This window comes from Chrysochloris asiatica, unplaced genomic scaffold (genome assembly GCF_000296735.1).
Source record: "Chrysochloris asiatica unplaced genomic scaffold, ChrAsi1.0 scaffold00010, whole genome shotgun sequence".
In the NCBI taxonomy this organism is placed as follows: Eukaryota; Metazoa; Chordata; class Mammalia; order Afrosoricida; family Chrysochloridae; genus Chrysochloris; species Chrysochloris asiatica.
In genome coordinates, this window is record NW_006408528.1 from 11,188,831 (window position 1) to 11,207,357 (window position 18,527).

The 18,527-nt window shown below is 39.3% G+C and overlaps 1 protein-coding gene across 4 annotated transcripts in view; it reads right to left on the minus strand.

Annotated features, from left to right (window-relative positions):
* The window catches only part of DYNC1I1 (dynein, cytoplasmic 1, intermediate chain 1), a 416,457-nt gene that overhangs the window by 57,698 nt on the left and 340,232 nt on the right, over positions 1–18,527 (minus strand). For all 4 annotated transcript variants that reach the window (XM_006834266.1, XM_006834268.1, XM_006834267.1 and 1 more), the window contains 3 exons: positions 17,148–17,261; positions 13,381–13,514; positions 9,007–9,151 (listed from right to left, as the gene is read on the minus strand). In XM_006834266.1, the coding sequence (XP_006834329.1) occupies positions 9,007–9,151; positions 13,381–13,514; positions 17,148–17,261 (393 nt within the window). The remainder of the gene's footprint in view (positions 1–9,006; positions 9,152–13,380; positions 13,515–17,147; positions 17,262–18,527) is intronic.

The following is an 18,527-nucleotide window of genomic DNA, read 5'->3' on the forward strand; positions in this document are numbered from 1 at the left end:
GGCCCAGGATCGAGCATTGTTTCGTTCTGCTGTGCATGGGGTCGCTATGAGTCGGTTCCGACTCGATGGCACCTGACAACAACAACAACAATATTTCTAAGATCCCATGTAGAGAAATTCTATTTCTTGGTTCTGATATTTAAAATGAGAGCTTCTCTCTAAAAGAATGTGATGTGTTATTTTCTCTCTAACAACCTTCTACAAAGAGAATGAATATGAACTTTACTACAAGCTTCTAGATTCATTTTTCTTCATGTGCTAATTCCAGCATAACATTCTTTCCTGAAATACAGATATTATTTACTAATATTTTAATCTTTGTGGTAGAAATATGAGTCCTTGATCAATAGAGTATAGAGAATACACATCTATGTTATCAAACTTTCCTGTTGTTTGGTTTGTCTTTGAAATTGTTTTTGGTTTTCCTTTCATGTAATATTTATTTCTATGAACAAAGCATTATATGGAAGACTATTTTTTCACTGATTTCTGACAAAATCAAAATTTTATTTGTTACTATCAACTCTTTCTACAATTTAGAGGGATCTTCCTTATGTGGTTTAATGTGTACTCTTAGGCATCTGGTAGCGTAGTGGTTACTAATCAGGCTGCGAACCTTAAGGTCAGCGGTTTGAAACTACCAGCTGCTCCGCGGGAGAAAGATGAGGCTTTCTACTCCCGTAAGGATTTACACCCTCGGAAACCCTGTACAGGGTCGCTATGGGTCGGCACTTAACAACAACAACTTAGGCATCAGGGTATCCCTAATCCAATTACCAAGTGAGACTATTTCATAACTTTCTGTGCCTTTGCTTAAATGATAAAATTACTCCAGGGTACCCAATTACTTTAGAATAAATATTACTAAGGTAACTGCTATTCTCAGAAAGAATTAAAAATAGTTACGGACTTTATTTCTTTCCCAGTTCTCTTCTTCTCTAAAAGTCTCAGTCAACAAAAATGAAAAAAGAAAAACGAAAACTCTAAAAGTCACCATTTCCAAAACAATAGTTTTTCTTCCCCCTTTACCTTTTTTATTAAGATAAAAAGGTTGTTTGTGGTCATACTCTTGCATAAATGGTTAGTAACTCTAAGGGATTTTACTTTAGATGTCTCTTCTAGCCTTATCTTTGTAACTCCTATCAAAAGACTGTTTTCCTGGGATGTCTGGGTAAGAAGGAGATGGGAGAAGATACTGATAGGACGGCATAATTCAGCAGTGGGTGTTAACAGAGTTCATTGTAATTGTGAAAACTTGGAATTCTAACGTGGGTTTAAAATGAGCCATCTCAGAAGTGGAAGAGAGGGATCTCACTATCATCAAAGATAAAGAACCAGCCGTGGAGTGTTGTCCTTTGGACCCTGAGATCCTTGTAAACTGAACCTCCTCTATCTAGGGGCAGATAGCCGTGACATCAGAGAAATGGCAGAGGAGCAGCAGCAGCAGAACCAAGATCCAGAGCATGAGAGAGCAGTGGGCTGAGAGCAAATAAAGCTGAGTGACTTTGGGTGCCTCCAGGCATTTAAGTGGGGGAGCTAAGTTTGCTGAACTATGGAGCTAGAGCTTAGTGCCTGAGGCTAAGGCTTATGGTGGAGTGGTGTGCTCTGTGAGCATTTATCAGTAGCTGACTGGAACAACTGTGCCATGAGCATTTTTATGACCCTGTATTGTAATCTGTTAAAATTTCTGTTGTGGTACTTTTGGATAAACACTGGACTGCTAACAACAAGTTTGGTGGTTCAAACCTACCAGTTGCTATCAGTCAGAACCGACTCAATAGCATTTAAGAACTTCCCTAATAAACCTCATAACTATGAGTATGCTGTCTGAGTTCTGTGTGGCCCAGTAGAGAATCAGAGTGTTCTGGGAGGCAGGGTTTGGTGTCATTATTTTGGAAGGTTTCAAATATATTCATAGTACAAAGCCCTGGTCAGAGGGGTAAAGAAAATTGAAAACTGCTTTACTGAGAAAAAAGGCCAGGAAAGTTGTGCCAATGAATTTTGTCCATCATAACAGTGCATCTGCTTATTCTTAAAAGGTAGCAGGGGCTATCCTTTGAGAATTTCATTGGGAAACCATACCCCCTTTACCCTAAAGCCCTGATCTTACCACTTCACTTTCTTCTTCTTGTTGTTCCCCAAAACTCAACATTTAAAAGAAATACAATTTGAGCCCTCTGAAGATGCCAAAACTGCCATTTTGATGCAGTGTAGATAGAAGAGCATAGAATTCTTTGGTGGTGGGTTGTTGTTACTAGTGCCATTGAATCTGTTCCAACTCATAGTGACCCTCTGTGCAGTAGAAAGAGATACTGTCCAGCTCTGTGCTGTCCTCACAGTCTTGGCTGTTTGAGCCCATTGCTGCGGTCACGTGTCAACCCATCTTTTTAAGGGTTTCCTCTTTTTTGATGATCACATATTATTATTACAGCTACAAATGAATAACTCATAAATATAATGAAATACCCAATTAGTATTCACATTTCCATGGTAGCATCTCTGAGGTAGAAATAATACAGAAAAGGCAAGTCAATGTTTGATTCTTTGGTTTATTTACTAGCATTCAAAATAATGAGTTGATTTTCTAGTATTCTCCAAATCAGACCAATGGGAAGTTGTTGTTGGTATTTTTTTTCTGTATCATTGTGAATTCATGAATTTATTTTCCTCACTAATGATCTAATAAATCATGGATAGCTTTGCGAAGAATGGAATTACAGAACACTATATTTTGCTCATGCTGAACCTGTGCATAGATCAAGAGACAGTCACTAAGCAGAATAATGGGATACTGTTCGGCTTAAAACGAGAAAAGGAGTGTATTAGGGTCAAGTCCTTTCACTGGACTTATTCAGTCTGTTGTTGTTAAGTGCCATCAACAGTTCTGACCCATAGCGCCCCTGTATAGGGTTTCCAAGAAGCAGCTGGTGAGCGTGAAGTGATGAGCATGCCTTAAAACTGACCTTGCAGTCCAGCTATGCTGGGCAAATAATCCAAGAAGTTGGATTATATGAAAAAGAATGGTCATTAGGATTGTAGGGAGACGCATTGACAACCTGCAATATCGCACAGTCTTGCTTGCTGACAGTGAAAGAGAACTTAAGCACTGGCTGATGAAGATCAAAGACTATGCCCTTCAATATGGATTACACCTCAACAAAAAGAAAACAAAAATCCTTACAAATGGTCCAATAAGCACCATCATGATAAACAAAGAAAAGATTGGAATTGTGAAGGATTTCATTTTACTTGGGTCCACAATCAATGCTCATGGAAACAGCAGTAAAGAAACTGAAAGTATATGGCATTGGGCAAGTATGCTGCAAAAGACCTCTTTAAAGTGTTAAAATGCAAAGATGTCACTATGAGGTCTAAAGTGCACCTTATGATAAGAACAAAAGATATGTCTATGTCTCGAATGGAAGACCTATAGGAAAAACACGACACAATGGAGACAGATGGACTGCTACTACGGGAACAAACAGGTTGCTCCCCTAGGAGACATTGGGGCAGTCAGTTGGGTCCTACCAACGTAGCGCCCCGCCCCCCCAAAACTGAGACTCGGTGGAAATGCACGCTTGGATTGGTAAACACACGCATCACCGTTGGGGAGAAATGGGGTAAAAGCAGCAATGAAGCGGCGAGGAACTAAGCCTCACAATATTCAGAGGGCTTCTGTGGACCCAGTTGGAGACCTGGTTGGCAAGCAGTGCGAGGAGACCCGAGGACACCTGGGCCCAGAGTCAGTGAAGTGGCCACGGAGGACTCAAGTGAAGAATGGAGTTTCCGGCTGATGGGAAGAGAGGGCATGTGCACAAGAACACCCACACTTGCAGATGACACCCACATGACCAGGACTGGATGACTGGATGATCAGAGCTCAACCAGGAGAAGAAAGAAGAGGGGGTGGGGGTGGGGGAAGAAGGCTGAACTGATCCAAACTGATGAACTTAACCTATGCATATGAATGCAGTGACACAAAAGAGGCAACAAATCCTTACAGCAAGAAACATTCCCACCCCCTCCACACACAGAGTAGACAGAGAGGGGCAACTTGGACATTGGATACCCAAATGGGGAGGGAGGGACTACAAAGGCAAGAAGTAACTGGCTTACAAGCTTTCAAGAGGGAACCTAGACCTAGGGGGTATGGAGGAAGGCAGAATCACCAACGAGTACTATCCAATTTGTCTAGGTGGAGCTGATGAAATGAAATACAGATGGGTTACGTGCGATACTGTAGTGAATAATGGTTATCAAGACGGATTGTGAGTGTTGGAAATGCAAGGGTAGATGTTTTGTATCAAGGAAGAGAGCGATTATTTCTCCAGTCTAGGAGCGGAGGTCTCTGGGACCACCAATGGATAAAAGCCAAGAACGGGACACCACCCAGAGAACCGGGGATGCCTGAGATGGAGACAGAGATGATGACATGGAGGGATGAAGCGGCTGGGGACTTTGGATCCAGAGAGGGAGAGGAACTGTGGGCCGAAGACTGAGGGGGGAGTGGGAAGTGTAGAGCACGGGCTTCTAGGATATGCCCTTTGGTTGGAAGACGATGCATGGAGGGGATTGGAACCATGACAATGTAATGATATACGATAGAATGAATATGGAACTGAGGTTCTCTCATATAACTCACAATAAAACATAAAAATAAAATAAAGTGCACCTTAGCCTCATATGCATGAGCATAAGGTAGACAATGAATAAAGACGAACAAAGGAGAATTGAGGCATTTGAATTAAAGTGCTGGTGAAGAATATTGAATATATCGTGGACTGAATGAAAGAAGAGTGAAACATGTTATCTTGGAAGAAGTACAACCAGAATACTCCTTAGACGTGAGGATGGTGAGACTTGTCTCACTTGCTTTGACCTTTTATCAGGCGAGAGCCGTCCCTGGAGAAGGAATTTGTGCTTAGTAAAGTAGAGGGTAAGCAAAAAAGAAAACCCTCAGCCAGGTGGACTGACATAGCAGCTGTAACAATGGGCTCAAATGATGTAGGGGGTGTGTGCGTGCAGTGTTACACACACTGTCATTCTTGGGTTGGAACCTATTTGACAGTACCTGATGATGGTGATGATTAATTGATGATTTTTGGCCAACAGAAGCTAATTCAGGTTGACATCCTAGTCCTTTAACAAGAAACTCATAATGGTTGGTAGCTTCCTTGTTTTCTGCTAGGATGAGATATTTCACATTTCTTGTTCTAGACGTGAGATTAGTTATGTCTCCATGACCCCCCGGTTTCTTTTAGTGGACCTGGTATTTAGACCACACAATGTGGATACTAGGAGTGTTATTGCTTCAAGATTGGCCATTGTTTCTAGGTATTTGTGGTAGATAATGCTGTGAATAAGTATTCTTTTTAAACTTAAAGATAGTATACATTATGAAGGAGCTCTGGTAGCGCAATGGTTATGAGTCGGGCTGCTAACTTCAAGGTCAGCAGTTCGAAACTACTAGCCGTTCCACGGAAGAAAGATGAGGCTTTCTGCTTCCATAAAGATTTACAGGCTTGAAAACCCTATACAGGGTTGCTGTGAGTTGGAACCAACTCCACGATACACCGCCGCCACCACCATACATTATGAGCTCTTACTTCAAATCAAATAAAAAATTCTACAGGGTTTTTACATCACACATCTGAATCTCCTTTCAACCAAGTTCATAATCCCCGTTCTCAGAGGCACCTGCATAGTTAGTCATCTGATTTATCTGGAAAAACAAACACAGTGATCTCAGAATAACAGAAATAATACAAGCAGCACAATAATATGTATGTGCCGTCGAGTCGGTTCCGACCCATAGCGACCCTGTACAGGGTTTCCGAGGCCGTAAATCTTTACGGGAGCAGAAAGCCTTATCTTTCTCCCCCAGAACTTCTGGTTGTTTCAAATTGCTGACCCGAGGTTTGCAGCCCGATTCGTAACCACTATGCTACCAGAGCTCCTTAATAATATGTATAGACGCTATTTAAGGTTTTTCTTTTCCTTTTCCTTAAAGTTCTTTTTCGTCCTTAAAAATTATGTCTTTAGGAATATGTGTTCAAAATGCAATGTTTTAAAGTCACTTAAAATCACTCCTTACTATGGGGGTTTGCCATGAGCTTGAACCACAGTAAGACTGATTTGTTTCATGTTATCTTAAATTTTTAATGAATGTTTTCTTATTTATTTTGTTTTATAAATGCATAAAATATATACATGACACCAAAATCAGATTACAAACAAGGCATACTCAAATGTCTGGCTTTTATATCTATGTCTTTTAGCTGCCTGCTTCCCTAGACTCCATTTTTGTGTTGGTTGTTGTTAAGTGTGTCGAGTTGGTTCTGACTCTTATCAACTGTGTGTATGGTTACCCAGGAGCGGCTGGTGAGTAATTTTTGTGTACGTGGGTGCTTTTCCCTTCCAAATAAAAAATATGCATGTTATACTAACAAGTCACAGAATGCTATTTCCATTTTTCTTTACCCTGTTTGCTCATTAGAAAATATACCCTAGATATCACTACATAATAGCATATAGAAATCTTCTTCATATTGTCTACATCTGACAAGTCCTCCCTCGTGTTGATTAGCGTATTTATTCAGTGTCCTATTGATGACATTTTGGATGGTTTCCAGTCTTTTACTATTCAGGAAGTCTGAGAACAAATATCCTTGTGACTAAATTTATTTTGTTATTTTAATTTTAAGTGTAATTTTATTGCTTTAAAATACATATGATAAAACATTTGTCATTTGAAACCATTTGAAATATATAATTCAGTGACCGGATTCCTGGTGTGGCACCAGACTGCAAACCACAAGGTTGACTGTTCAAACCCACCAGCTGCTCCTCAGAAACACTATCCAGGGTCACTATGAGTTGGAAGCAACTCAATGACACTTCACAACAACAACAACAATAATTCAAGGACAGCAATTACTTTCACCATGTTGTGCTACCATCACCACTCTCTTGTTCCAAAATGTTTACATCACTCCAAACAGAAACTCAGTACCCGTCAGCAAGTGTTCTGAATTTTGCTAGTGTATTTTTGACATAGATTCCTAGACATTGTTTTTAGCAATTGGCAGATTCCCTTTCACAGTGGTATGCCATTTTGCATTTCCACCAGTAATGCATGAGAATGGCTAGTTTCTTTTTGCCTTGCCACAGAATATGTTGTCAACCTGTTGGATTTTTAATAATCCAGCTAAATATAGGTTTTCATTTCCATTTCCCTGAGAAGTGAGGCTGTACGTACTTTCAAATGGTTAGAAGTCAGTTCTGTTCTCTTGACTCAAGCCTCCTCCACTGATGCTCATGATACCACGTAGTAACTTAGAGTGTTTGTCCCACTTCTCATGGTGTTTTTAAACTACATTTCTCCCATTTATTTCCTAAATAGTCCTCTTTTTCTGCCTTTTGTCTTAGTCTTTCTTTAAAGTTCATTCATTTGACTAATAGTTTTAAATTATTGTTTCTATTCTGACGGCTACTAAGTTCTCACTGTCCAGATGTGGTGCTGTAGGATAAGCACTCGACTGTCTACCACAAGGTTGGCAGCTCAAACACATCAGCTACTCCTTGGAAACCCTATACAGAGTGACCATGAGCTGGAACTGGCTCAATGGTAACTAACAACAACAATGATAACTCAGTCCAGAGATTTCTCTTGTGTTTCATCCCACATATCAGACTTCCTAATAGAGATCTTCTGAACTCTTGGGGTGGTACTATAGGATCAGCAGCACTGGACTGCAAACCACAAGGTTGGTAGTTCAAACCCACCGGTTGCCCCTTGGAAACTCTGTACAGGGTCTTTATGAGTAGGAAATGATTTGATGGCATTTAACAACAACAATAGAGACCTTGAATTGTGCCCCACCCAAACCCATTGCTGTTGATTGCAACTTAGGGCGAGGAGCAACTCTACAGGAGAGAGTAGAACTGCCCTGTAGGCTTTCCAAGGCTTTCATCTTTGTGATGCAGTTTGTTCCATCTTTTTCCCGTGAAGCTGCTGGTGGGTTTGAACAGCTGACCTTTTTGTTAGCAGCCAAGCACTTAACAAAGCCCCTTTGTGTCCCCCAGCCACTTTAAACTAACATACATAGAGTTTCTTCAGAAACATGCCCCTTTTCCAGAATTCTCCATTGTAGTGAATACTATCACAAATCGCCAGTTGCCCCAGTCAGTAACCAGGTTCTCTCATCTGCCTCATTCTCTCACCTTCCTTATAGCATCAAATCCATTTCCAAATTCTGTGACTTTTACCTCATCAGTGGTTCTTAAATCCACCAGCTTCTCTCTATCCTAAACTACTGGCTCAAGCCACCATCACTTCCTTCCCGGACTAATGCACCTTCCTTCTTTTCATTTTCCTCTTGCTCCCAAGTAAAGCTGGAATGACCTTCTGTAAAACTTTATTTTATAGTGGCAAAAATATATGAAACATTTCAGCTTTTTTTATGCTTACAGTTGAGCAACATTAGTTATGTTCACCGTCTTTAAGAGACCTTTTAAAACATAAATATTACAGAGTCACTTACAAGCTTAAAACTGTCAAAGGCTTATATATTTCCATAGGTACACATGTATGCATGCAAATGCTACACGTGTAACTCTGAAAGAGCGAAACTAAGCTGTTAGCAGAGGTTACTTCTGGGAGAAGACTAAGATGGTAGACTGCAAAGTGGATATGGAGAGCAGCATTCATATTACTTAAGGAAGACTTCAGCTTTACTATAATTTGAATCTTTCAAATTCTTTACAATTAGAATGCTTTCAAGTATTACTTATTTAATATTTACAAATTAGTGAAATAAACTATGCAAGTGAGACTAAATTAGCTCTGGGGCAGACCAGATTCACCAGTAAATTGAAAGAGTTCCCAGTACCAAACCACTTGAAAGAGGATTCAGGTGTTGCAACTGTTGAGAGCTACCCACAGGGAATGAAAAGCATCCTTTTCCCCTATTTAACAACTGAGAATTTTAATCAAGGTATTTTTACCTTTGTGGTCCACAGTTTGACGGTCCAGTCAAATGATGATGTGACGAACAGGTGTGAAAAATCAATTGGACCCACCGCCATGTGGCAGTTAATTCCTGTCACTGGTCCTTGATGACCTTCGAAGACCTCACCAATACCTGCTTTGCTGCATAAAGACCACATGTGAGCAGAATATCAGTGACTTTGCAAAACAGTCATTACTTTAAAAACATAATCTCATCTCTGCATGATTATTTCCCTATAATTCACAAGAACAAACACCTCCAACAATGTAAGGTTTCAAAACGGTTCATTCCAGTTTGATCCTGTCATAGATAGAATTGTGTACCCCAAAAATATGTTTCAACTTGACCAGGCAATGATTCCCAGTGGTGGATCTGCAATTGGTGACCTGATGATTCTGAGATGTGTTGTAAATCCAGCCTCTATGCCTGCGGTTAAAGTCCTGGTGTGCCACTGTGGGATAAACACTGGACTGCTAAGGTTAGTGGTTCAAAGTCACCAGCTGCTCCTCAGAAACCCTATACAGGTAACTATGAGTCAGAACCCACGCAACAGCATTTGGCAACAAGCAACAACATACCTATCATTATGGTCCCATTGTGGAGTGAACTGCCCCTTAGGTTAATGAGGCAGAATAAGGTCATGTTAATGAGGTGGCACTGGAAGATAAGCACTGAACTGAAATGTTGGTTGAAATGCAAGGTCAATGATTCAAACTCACCAGTTGCACCTCAGAAATCCTATACAGTGTCACTATGTAATCTGTCTAAGATTCAGAATTTGCCAAATTTTATTTTTATCCTTCTTCAGGAGTTTCTTAAATCTTATCATTGTCGATGCAACTATTTTTGATGAAAAACATAAATATTTAGATCTCAGAAGCTGCTGTACTAATAAAAAGACTATTCTATTCATGACATTTTACACATGCTCTATTTTAACTTATTTTAGAGAGTTTTTTGGCTGTAAAAGGGAGTCCTGGTGTGGTGCTGCAGGATAAGCACTGGGCTGCAAACTGCAGGGTCAGCAGTTCAAACCCACAAGCCACTCCTTGGAAACCCTATGAATCAGAATTGAGTGGTACTTAACAACAACAACAACAATGGCTATAACAAGTAGCCCTGGTGGTGCGGTAGGTTAAGTACTGGACTACTAACTGTAAAGTCAGTAGTTCAAATCTACAAGCTGCTATCAGGAGAAAGATGAGGCTTTCTGCTCCTGTAAAGATTTACAATGTCAGAAACCCTACATTGGTTCACTATGAGTCGGAATCAATTCAAAGATGATGACAGTGGGTACTGGCTATATAACTCTATACATCCTTGAAGAAATATCCATTGTTACAGAAATTTCTTAAGTCTGTTGTATAATGTGGAGTTGGTTCCAACTCATAGCGACTCTGTATAGGGTTTCTGAGAACCGCTGGTGGGTTTGAACTGAGGATCATGGAATTAGCCATCCAGTGTTTATCCGACTGTGCCACATATCTGAAAATGCAATCCTTTGTGGAAATCCTTGTCACAACAAAATAATATGCATAACTCAAATATGGGGAAAATGATTTGTTCTCTCCACTGAAAGCAGAAGAGAACTTTACAAGTACGCCAAGTATGAATTCCAGGGAGGCAATTTATACTTTGTGTTTGTGGCTAAGTTTGATAAATGTCACAGCAAATACTTAAAGAATAAAGGACAAGACAAACAAGCCTTTGTTTTCTTAAAGTCCATTTGAGAGAGAGTGATATACACTTGAAAAGTCGTCACATGCATTGTTCACTTATTTAACCAAGCTGGGATCACAAGCAGCTCACTGTTATCACATAGCAGTCTGTATGCAATCATATTAATTAGAAAATTCTTAGAAAATATATAAAAAGTACTATCTTTAAAAAATTCATCTACATGCACCTATAAATATGACAAATATATAGGGATGTAGAATCCAAATGTTATGTCCTGATACGTAAAAATGAAATAAGTTACTAAATCACTTGTGCTTTTAGAGCACCAATAAATGTCAATGTGCTGAGCAAAATTTGAAATCATAAGCAAAATATTGCAGCATGAATCCCAGGTACCAAGCACTCAAAAATTATGCCCAACACAAGTGCTCACAGCAGTGCCACATGTGATCATTTAACCTTGTTCTAATGAACACGAAGAACTGATCTTTGAAGTAGCTCCTGATGAGATTCCACTTTCCCTTAACAACATCTTGAGATGGTTTATAGGGTGCAAAATGAGGACCTTAATTTATGGACGTGGATTTGCACCTTCTTCATGTTAGGTGAAAAGAAGAAATCCCACTCTCAGCTCCATAGCCCTATATCACCCATTTAAAATAACTACAAAGCCAAATCTTTCCTGCTTTATGACACTACTAAGACTTGCATTTTATATTTCAGGTGGATAAACCAACGAGAGAAACAAAATCAAGCTTGTTGCAAAGAGATTTGTGGTGTTTGTCATAGATAAAAAAATAACATTAGCTGAACCGTGGATGCCGTGACTTCTACAAAGCACAAAACACAGGACTATGAACTTGGAACAATAGGTGGGTCCTCATTATATGGAGTCCTGGTGTGGCGCTGTGGGTTAATGTGCTGGATTGCTAAATTGGTTTGAACCTCAGGTTGGCAGTTCAAGCCCACCAGCCATTCTCAGAAACCCTATGCAGTGTTGCTACGGGTTGCAACCGACTTGATGGCACTTAACAACAACAACATCAACAACACCATTACATCTAGTAAATAGCCTGAGATGATTGTAAGAGATGAAAGAAATAGACTGGACAAAAACTACTAAAGGAAAGAGAAATTAAGCAGGGTGAACAGAGTAGATCTTTCGAAAGATGTGAGGCCATATGTTAAATTTTGCATGTGATTTTATAATTTCATGCAAATGACTAGATTCCACTGATCCTAAAGGCTCTGTTTTCTAGGACCATTTGCCAGTCTCTCAATCAAGGCAAAGTTTGTATCAGCTAGAAACTGCATGGTAGCTTGTATGTCTCATACATTCCAATTCCCCTGACTAGGGGTAGAAGTTCTAAGATAGTTTTCCATATTATTTTGATGTAGTCATTTCTCCATTCTCCAAATGCATTTTTTACTCTTCACTTACATGCTGAGCACTGGACAGGGAATGATAGATAAAAAGGAAATAGTTTAACAAGAGACTAAATGACAGATGAATGAATAATTAAAATAAAATGTGATAAATGTTATCATAAAAAATCCCCTGATTCTGACTCATAGTGACCCTCTAGGACAAAGTAGAACTGCTCCATAGGGTTTTTGAGTCTGTACATCTTTATAGGAACAGACAGTTTCATCTTTACCAGAATGACTTCCCAGAAAATAGCAAACCTATCTGACAGCTTACAATCCTATCTCCCTTATTTTATTTTAGTTTTCTCCCTAGCATGCATCATCATTTAACCTAAATATTTACTTATTTATTAGTTTATGATAATTCACCCTCAACTGGACTATGATCTCCATATTTTTGTTCTGTTCATTTTCTTGTGGAGTTTTTCATTTTCTTCTCATTCATATCTGCCTTGTTGCTTTCTGTATCCTTCAGATGGTGTCTGGTACATGGTAGATGCTTAACAAATCCTCCATGAATGAATAAAATGAGTGGAAGCTCTCTGTGACTGTAAAGAAGACAGTTCTGTGTTTGTCCCTCCCACCTCACTCAGGGAATCAGTAAAGGCTTTAAAGCAGAGAGACCACTATGTCAACTTGTAAAGGATGAGGAAGAATGAGCCAAGAAGAGATGAAGGCTAGACTTGATGAAGGAAACTGAATGTACAGAAGTGTGTGGCTGTGTAAACAATGTTTGGGAATTGTTAAACCTGATGGATGTGTGGCTGGACTCTGAAGCCATGTGGAAAAGTTGAGGCTAGGAAGGGCCACAGAGTCAGAATCGCATGTAATAGGCTACAAAGCTTAAACTGTTTTCTTCAAAGCAGTGTGACCCCTCAAAGCTTTACAATTGGGTAAGATGGGAGGGAGGCCCTAAAGGGTGTAAATGGTTAATTGGCTTGGCTACTAATAGCAGTTTAAGTTCCCAGAGGTGATCTACCTGTGAAAATCCAGCCACTGGAAACTCTACGGAGTTCACATCTACTCTGACACACCTCAGTCACCATGAGTTGGAGTCAACTCAATGGCAACTGAAATTGAAAAAAAAAAAAAAAAAAAAAATCTGAGCAGATATAAGCTTTAAGATAACGACGACTCAAGTTGTACTTTGCATTTTTTCAGAAATGTCATTCTCAGAATGGAAGGTGGTTACAATTCAGAATGTGACAAAAAGACTTTCGAAAACGAAGGACATGTCATCAATAAGAAAACAGAAAATTACCTTCCATGACGACAAGCCGTATAGACTGTACCCTCCTCACTGCCAACCACGAAGTTATTGACGTCTCCTGTCGGGAAGGCCATTCCAGTAACCGCCACAGGCTTGGACTTATTGTACACCAGCTCCATGCTCTCCTACCAAAACACGGCATGGTTACATTTCCATCTGTCAACTCCTTGCCATGCCAAAGATAGCACGGAAAAATCATTTGGCCAAATCGTCTGTTTGCTTTTCACACAGCGTTACAAAAGACTCCGGCTGTGCCAGAAACCACGCTTTACAGCCCTGACATTCGTGCTTCTGTGTATCTCTGGTTTCAGGCCGGCTGGATTTCATCAGCATGTGTTGTTGCTTCTTAAGTCAGGCTGAGATGACAGGTGAGAATTTTGAAACTAATGGTGCAGAAACTAAAGATAATGCTGTAATGGTTACACTTGTCAGCCCCAGGCTTTCATAAAACACACAATACCCTTGTATTTACAAACATTTTCAAAATCAATTGTTTGTGAGAATACACATGTATTAATATCAGATGTGGTAAGTACATTTGTCAAAGCAGTAATGTGTGTCCTCCGTGGGCTGAAACCAGAAAGTTGCCTCTCAGTTCATAAAAAACAGATTTCAACGGACTAGTTTTCTTGAAGGCAGTTGTGAGGACAGCTATGAACCTGTAAAGTACTGTGTTTAAATAAGTCTTTAAAATAGTAAATGAGAGTATTTACTATGATATCATTTTTTAAATGGGGAATTCAAGTGTGTTTTAAAATATAAACTGCTGCATAAGTTTATGACAGTAAAGAGTATAAATACTCAGACTGCTGGTGTGGTACTTACTGTAAGATCAGCACTGGTCTGCTAACCGCAAAGTAGGTGGTTCAAAGCCATCAGCTACTCCTCAAAAATCCTACACAGCTTCACTTTGAGTTGGAACCAGCTGGATAATGCACTGGACCACAAGGTTGGTTTGAACCACAAGGTTGGTGGTTCAAACCTACCAGTTACTCCTTGGAAACCCTATACAGGGTCACTATGAGTTGGAACCAACTCAACAGCATGTTATAGCAGCAGCAACAAGAACAAAAACAAATGGCATTGAGCATTCCTGGTTACTTAAATAAAATGGCCTATCTTATGCATCTGAAATTATTTTTAAAAACATCATTCTGGGATGCCACATTTTCATAGTTGCTTGAAGGTGCCAACAGGCAGCCATCTCACCAAAGAGTCCATAAATTGAACACCCATGCAAACAGTATTGGCAGCACAGGTCACATGGTCATGTGACATGCTGGCAGTAAGTGAGATCCGCCACATAACGAACACATCAGTATTCAGGCTAAACATTTTGTAATGAAAACTGGGACATGCAAGACTCAGCCCTATCACTAAAATGAGCAGCAAACAAGGCCAAGTCTCCCTCTCTTACAGCTCCATTTTATTTTTTAAAATGTATTGTGGTAAAATACATATCTAACACAAAATTTAAACTTTTTAACCATTCTAAAGTGTATCATTCAGTGACATTAATTACAGCTACCTTGTTGTACAACCATTACTACTATTTCTGAAAATTTTCATCATCCCCAACAGAAATATAACACTCTTTGGTGAAAACTCACCCATTTATTCCTTAGTCCCTGGTAACCACTAAGTAGCCTTTTGTTTTCTCTTTGCTCTTGCTTATCTTAGATATTTCATGTAAATGAGATCTTAACAATATTAGTCTTTTTGCACTTGGCATTTTTCTTGGCGTAATGTTTTCAGGGTTCATCCATGTTGTAACAGGCAGGCATTAGGACTTCATTTCTTTTATGACTGAGTGGAATTCCATTTTATATCTATATTACATTTTGTTTTATGTTCGTCTGTTGATGAACACTAGGGTTGTTTCTACCTTCTGACTATTGTGAATCATGCCACAATGAACATGGGTGTACAAGGATCTGTCTTAGTGCCTGCTTCCCATTCTTGTGGGCATATGAGAAGTAAAGTCTCTTGGTTACCCACTTGGGAAAAAAATGAGGCCAGTGAAATTGCCAAATGTCTCTACTCTTCCCTGCCATCCACGGAAGCCATGCCATGAAATTCGCAGTCTCTGTTTAGAGATGGGCAGCTGTGGGCATGAAAACATTAGTTAAAATATCTTTGTGACTTTGACCTAAATATATGTTTAATCAGCAAAATGGACAATTAAGCATTAGTAAATAGAGGGCTCTCTCTTAAGTCTCTTTATCAGCTCCATGCTTTTAGAAAGAAACACCATGTTACTGAGAAATTTAAGACAAGGCCATAGATTACCCACAGATAATTCCAGGCCTGTATGGCATTACAGCTCCGCAAAATCTGAGGAACTTAAGTGAAACAATCAGAAAGGAAATAATGAGAATGTTCATACATTGTGAAGACTGTACCCAAGGTCATTGAACAGTTTGTGTAGAAATCGTTGAATGGGAATCTAAACTGCTGTAAAATCTTTCACTAGAAACACAATAAAATATTACTAAAAGCAACAAAAAATAAACAAAAACAAAAACACAGAGGAAGTTAAATTGTAGGTAGCTTATTAGTTACCAATTCTTTCTTTTTTTTTTAGCTTAAGATTATGAAAAGAACTGTATTTTGTGGTGGCATAAGAGAGGTTTTGGACCCCTGGTGTGGCACCATGGGATAAGTGCTGGATTGTTAGCCTCAAGGTCAGTGGTTCAAACCCACCAGCTGCTCATCGGGACCCCTATACAGGGTCACTATGAGTGGGAACCAACTCGATGGCACTTAACAATGACAACAAGAAGGAAAGTTATATACAGTTTCCACATTTCCTTATGTATTTTTTGAAGCATCAATGTCCTCTAAAATTGTGTGAGACACATTCTAAGGTCATTAATCCAGAAAAAGGAATAAAAATGCAAAGCCAGAAATTTTCTTCTTGATATCTTTTACAATGTTTTCAAAATGTCCTCACATTTTTGTCCAACATGCTAACAAGTAACTCTTTTTGTTATTTAATTGGAGAACAGTGACGTCTTTATTTTTTCCCCACAAAGACATGTAGGAAAAGTGTGTATACGTTTGCGTGGTTATGTGTATAGGTTTCTGTGTTTGTATATATTCTGATACATATTCTGATGCTGTATTTAAGATGCCTCTCCAAGGTTCTTCCACTTCAGCCCCTTTGTTTGGTTTCTATTACTGTAATCAGTAGTGGTTTGGAAACTTAGGAACTTTTTCATTTTATACTTCTCTATTTGTTGAGCAAGGAATGGTAGGAACCATACTAACAAACATTCCAGAGGAGAAAACAGATGGTTTGACAAATTCTTCATATACACAGATGGTTGTCTAGGCTACAGATACAAGCAAGGGCTTGGATTTCTGCTTGCTGAGATACCTTTTCTCCAAGGCAAGTACCTATAAGAGTAGCTCTGCTGAGCCCCAACCTTGTTTGCATTTGCTTAATAATGCAGTAGGGTGAGTACAATTCATACCACAGGCAACTTCTATAATTACTATGCTTTAAAATGGATTATTTCATTTTCACTTGAAACTGACCTAAGTATTAACGTATTACAATAATTACAGATTTGTGGTAAAGGAAATGGGTTTTGGCTCCAAGAGGAGCCTGCTGAAAGTAGGCCCACTCTTTCAAGTGCATCCATTGGTTTTAGCTCACATAGGATGTAGGGGTTTGGCTTTTAGGAACTATGTTCCATTAAGCAGGTATCTCTTTTAATCAGGATGTGCTCATATGTATGGGGAAACAAACTCACCTGTGGAGTGGAGAGCATGTCCAGGCTCCAGGAACACATTTTGCCATCAGTAGAGACAGTGATAAGGTTATGAGCATTCTGAGTTCCAACAACATTGACACAGTACACAGGATGCTGCGAAAACAGAAACATGGAAGATCAGACACAGATTCATGAGGAAATGCTTACATTTGAGTGTCAAACACATTACAAAATATAAGCCTCAGGTCATTTGCTACTTTAGGCTTGAACCTGATTTCTCTCTAAAAACTCTGGCAGCAGCACAGATTGGGTTGTTGTTAGGGTGCCGTCAAGTCGGTTTGGACTTTTAGAAAGCCTGTATAAGATTTCTGATACTGTACATTTTTTATGGGAGCAGAAAAGTATGTTTTTCCTATGGAGTGGCTGGTGGATTTGAACTGCTGACCTTGTGGTTAGCAGTCCAGTGCTCATCCTACAGCACCACCAGTGGTCCTGGCAACAACACAAAGTATTTGAAATACTCACTAAGCATCACCTTGCTCAGTCAGAAGCAAAGCAACGGAACTGAAGAAAACAAGAGCAAATGAGGATTGATGGCCAGAAGCAACTTGGAGAAGTGAATTTGAATTACTTGAATTGGCCACCACATAGTTTGGCTCCTAAACTCAAAATGAGTGACTGAAAAAGGGGAGAACTATGTAAGAAGTGTTATTAAAGTTAGGATTTAATGCATCATAGTCACAATGCCAAACATTTACTAACATTCTTTTATGAAAAACTGGTTAATATCTATCAGTCTCTTTTATTTGTGCAGAGATAATGGTGGGAGAAATTGGCACAATGTGTGGTAAAATTAGGTTCTTTTATGTTACTGCAAAATCTAGGATAATGATAGATTTATTTTTCAAAATATCATTTGGCGTATTATGGAGGCTTACATTTGACCAGCATTTCAACAAAGGTCATTTTTATATCCCAGGAACCATAAGCAAGATGCTCTTTCTGTCATAACTCTAGTAGGCTAGCCCACTCTGCAGAATCCTACATGGTATGCTAAAATCATTTGCAGCTGCACATTAACTACTAAATGGAAGGTTAGCATAAGCAGAACCTAGCAGTAATTTGGGTTAGATTTCAGGCAGCTTAGCCATCAGTGGCCAAACCACAACTAACTTGATGCCTCTCTATGAAATAGCTGAGAGTCCAAGTCTTATTCTTGATGAGTTACTGTCCATAATACTTTGCCACAACTACAATGAAACAACTTTTAATACTGGAAAGTTGATATTATATAAAGGTTGGTTCCCAAACTATTATTATCATATAAACTCCTGGTCACAAAGAGCCCTAATAATCATCTAGTTCAGCTACTCATCTGCCTTTACCAAGAAGTGGTCCAAACTGCACTGAAACACTTTT